Source organism: Primulina huaijiensis, chromosome 3 (genome assembly GCF_012295235.1).
Source record: "Primulina huaijiensis isolate GDHJ02 chromosome 3, ASM1229523v2, whole genome shotgun sequence".
NCBI lineage: Eukaryota > Viridiplantae > Streptophyta > Magnoliopsida > Lamiales > Gesneriaceae > Primulina > Primulina huaijiensis.
This window is the reverse complement of record NC_133308.1, coordinates 18,473,963-18,478,099: the sequence shown is the minus strand read 5'-3', so window position 1 is coordinate 18,478,099 and position 4,137 is coordinate 18,473,963. Positions and strand designations below refer to the sequence as shown.

Sequence of the window (4,137 nt, the reverse complement as noted above, 5' to 3'; positions counted from 1 at the left end):
CGGTTTCTAAAAAACCGTCGCTATACAATATTAAGCGACGGTTTTTCAAAATACCGTCGCTATATAAAGCGACGGCTTTTCAAAGAGCCGTAGCTTAATTAAGCTACGGTTTTCTGTAAAAAAATAAAATAAAAGTAATCAAAATATTACGCTAAATTTCATAAATACGATACACCGCAAATATTAAATTTTCGGTAAAAAAAACACTTTAGAAATCTGATTTACGCGAAGATATGCAGATCACATAACGCTGAAAGATCACACCGACGAGCAAATCTACGAAATTAATACAAAAAAATGTTAGTACAAAGTAAAAAAAACCGAAAATGCGAAAAAATTGATAGAGTTTCGCTAAAAAGTAAAAAATCCGAAAAGGCGAAAATCGCTGTAAATTGTTTGCGAACTTCGGTATATAAAGAATTATAGCGACGGTAGTCGAAAAACTCGTCGCCATTAGCGACAGTTTTTGACAAACTGTAATGCACAACTGTAGCTATTGGCGACGGGCAACAAAAACCGTTGCCGAAGGCGACGGATTACATAAACCGTCGCCAAATATTGCGACGGTTTTTTATTATACCGTCGCACATGGCGACGGGTATATAACCCGTCGCACAAAATAGCGACGGCCTCATTAAACCGTCGCTAATATAGCGACGGTTGTTGTAAAACCGTCGCTATAATAGCGACCGTTTTTGATAAACCGTCGCTTACTTTAGTAGACGACGGTTTCATGAAAAACCGTCGCTATTATAGCGTCGGTGTATAAAAACTGTCGCTATATTAGCGACGGTTTGTCAAAAACTGTCGCTAATATAGCGACGGTTTTTCGTTTTTGAAAAACCGTCGCTAACTTTTGTAGGCGACGGTTTATCAAAAACTGTCGCTAAAAAAGCAACGGTTTATCAAAAATCGTCGCTATTCCATCCGATTTTTTGTAGTGCAGTAATCTACGCATGCAAATGCAAATTTATTTTGGAACCTATTCCTTCCAATATTATATCTGTCAAAATCTAACATTTTTCTCCAAATCAAACTCTTTTTAAAATATAGAGTTCTTGTAATAATATCCTTATACTTCTAATCTTTATCTAATAGAATCACTTCAATCGCATGATCATTGTTGATCCAGGTTTTTTCCCTATGATAATAATTATATTTATAAAAAATAAGAAAAAAATGAATTTGATTTATAATTTTTCTGAATTTGATTTATAATTTGATTTATAATTTTTCTGAATTTGATTTATAATTTTTAACAAAAGTATTTTATGTATAAGAAAATAGACTAATTAGAAAAAAAAATTAATGGAGAAAATAATGGTAATATCTAAGTATTAATTAATAGGGAAAAAATATAAGTTGAATAATTTAAAGATTTAATTTTTCCCAACTAATGTCAAAATAATAAATCAATAAAAAATAAATTTAACCCTAAAAAATGTCCAATTTCCGTCCAAAGCCTCTTCTCCTCTCTCTTTCCTACCAAAACAAACAACGTTCTCATTTGTTCTAAAACCCACGCCTTACACTACGCACTCTCGCTCCCGATTTCGTCTCCCCTATCTAACGTGCGCCGATGGAGGGATACTCCTACAACTCCTCCTACCCCGAGTCCGGCGACTCCTCGCCGCGCTCCAGAGAAATCGATTTCGAGAATCCGACGCCGTGGGAGGATTCTCAGGCTAATCCGCTTTCTAAAGTCAAGTTTATGTGCAGTTACGGCGGAAAGATCCAGCCCCGCCCCCACGATAACCAGTTGTCCTACGTCGGAGGTGAGACCAAAATCCTGGCTGTTGATCGGAATGTAAAATTTGCTTCCCTCCAGTCCAAGCTTGTTGCTCTCAGTGATTGTGACAGTGTTTCGTTCAAGTATCAGTTACCCGGCGAAGATCTAGACGCGTTGATTTCGGTGACTAATGATGATGATTTGGAGCACATGATGCATGAGTACGACAGGTTGTATAGGGTTTCACCGAAGCCGGCGAGGCTCAGGTTGTTCGTTTTCTCGAGCTACGGTTCGAGTTTGAGTTCTTCGGTTACGAGTTTTGGCTCTGATGATGTTAAGTCGGAGAAGGAAAGGTTTGTCGAGGCGTTGAATTCTGCACCGATTGTGACGGCTTCACCGCCAGCGGCGGCGGATGCCGCCGCAGCGACCCAGGTGTCGGCGCAGGCTGATAACGTTGATTTTTTGTTTGGGTTGGAGAAAGCAAATGGTATGGCTCCACCGAATCCCGCTTCCGTACAGAAGCCGATGGCTGGGAGAGTACAGGAGGTTGAGGACCCGGTTATTCCGGGTCAGGATGAGAGGTTGATCGGATCTGATCCGATCCAGAAGCACATTCAGGATCTACAGAGGTTGAGAATTGAGGAGCAACAGGGGATCTACGGCAGAAAAATGGACGAAAATTTCGCCGTAGGATACGCCGGCGGTGATTACTACATGGTGCCGGAGAAAATCCCTCCGCTACCCGTTCCGGGAGGTGTTCCTTACTGGCCGGAGAAACCAGCTCCCGACGGGTTTTTTCCATCAAACGCCGTCAACAATGAACAGCCAGTTTACATGATTTCAGCCCCCTCGGCGGCGTACCACTCTCAGATGATGAGACCCGTCACAGCCCCACAAAACCAAGGCTTCTACGCCGTTCAAAGAATACCCTCTGAAATTTACCGCGAACAGCAGCAGATGTACAATGTGAATGCACCGATGCCCGTACCCACAACTCTGCCGCCGCAGAAGGTATCAGGATATGCTGCCGAGGGTGGTTTCGGGATGGTTAGACCGGGGAGCACCGCCGGAGTTCCAGTAATGGTAGATGGAGCCGGGTACGCACAGGTGGCGTACGATAGAGTTGGGAGACAGATCGTCTATACTACTCAGGGAGGCATAATGGGCGCACCTGCTTCTGCAGTTCAAGCTTCTCAATATCCAGCCATGAATACAGACGTAAGAACCCCCCCGCTTGATGAATCCGGACCCGGCCGCCGTGCCTAAAGCTGTCATTCACAAGGACTACACAAGGTTCTGTGTCATTATCATCTTCTTACAATAATCCGTATGTGAAAAAATATGATACATAATTGCTATGTGAGCCCACGTAGTATGTTTTGTTTGCTTGATTTTGCGTTGGTTTTGTGTCAGTGTACATTAAAGTGAATCTGGAAATTGGAATTATCCCTTGCTTCCCGTCAAAGTCTTCAAGTGCCGTGTATCCAAGTAAATTTAATTATGAGCTTGTCGAATTCAAAATGTTCGATGAATTGGACACGAGGCGTAAGGAGAGTAGTGGATAGGGATGATAATTTTCCAACTTCGGGCCCCACCAAGAAAATATGAAACAGGGATGGGAATCGATTTTTTCAGGTTAAGTTCCAAAATCCCCAAATAGTTTGGGGTGAGAATAGTGTTGTTTATCTTTCTCTCGTTTCTAAACAATTACATAAAACAAGTCGAAGCAAGAAAATTCTTTTCTCTGCCAGACGAAATTGTTCGTATACAAGTGTTTTACGTTGGAGGCAATTGTCTCTAATATACAACGGTTTAATTCAGAAGATGCAGCAAAATAGGTTCGGGATGGCAGCGAACAAGAGAATGCTTAAACTTTGAAGATTCAGAATAATGAATGCAGCAAGATGTCAATAAGAAATGCAGCGAAAATTTGCCAGAAGTTCATCGAAAATGGCCGAGAGGATTATTTATAAATGGTCATCGGTTGCGTAGAAGAGACACGTCTTTACGGACCGGATGTGTAGAAGAGTCACAACTCTTTGCGAGAAGTCAAGGGACACAAGATTTGGTGCAAAAGACCGCCTGGAGCAGATGCATATCTAGCCAAAAGACGCACACATTGATTGGTGCTTTCAGAAATGGGTGCGCCTTGTTCTGTTTGATGGCTTCGAAACCAGCAACAAGTGCTCATCTGCATGGGATGTGGCGCACCCGAGCACCTAGCTGTGTCCGAGTGCATCATCTTGTGGCTCGAATGGCTCCGAAACCAGCAACAAGCGCGGGATGTGGCGCACCCGCGCACTTAGCTCTATCCGAGTGCATCATCTTGTGGTTCGAATGACTGACAAAATTTATTTCTCCAAAAAGATTAATCATAGTCAAAAACCGCCCTGCGCCGCGCTGGCCGA

General features: G+C 42.5%; 1 protein-coding gene across 1 annotated transcript; it reads left to right on the top strand.

The window, feature by feature from the left end:
• Positions 1–1,442: 1,442 nt before the first annotated feature.
• LOC140973572 (uncharacterized) lies at positions 1,443–3,187 on the top strand. The gene has a single exon (XM_073436482.1). It carries the CDS (start codon positions 1,580–1,582, stop codon positions 2,993–2,995), a length of 1,416 nt encoding a protein of 471 aa, XP_073292583.1. The 5' UTR covers positions 1,443–1,579; the 3' UTR covers positions 2,996–3,187.
• Positions 3,188–4,137: the final 950 nt, after the last annotated feature.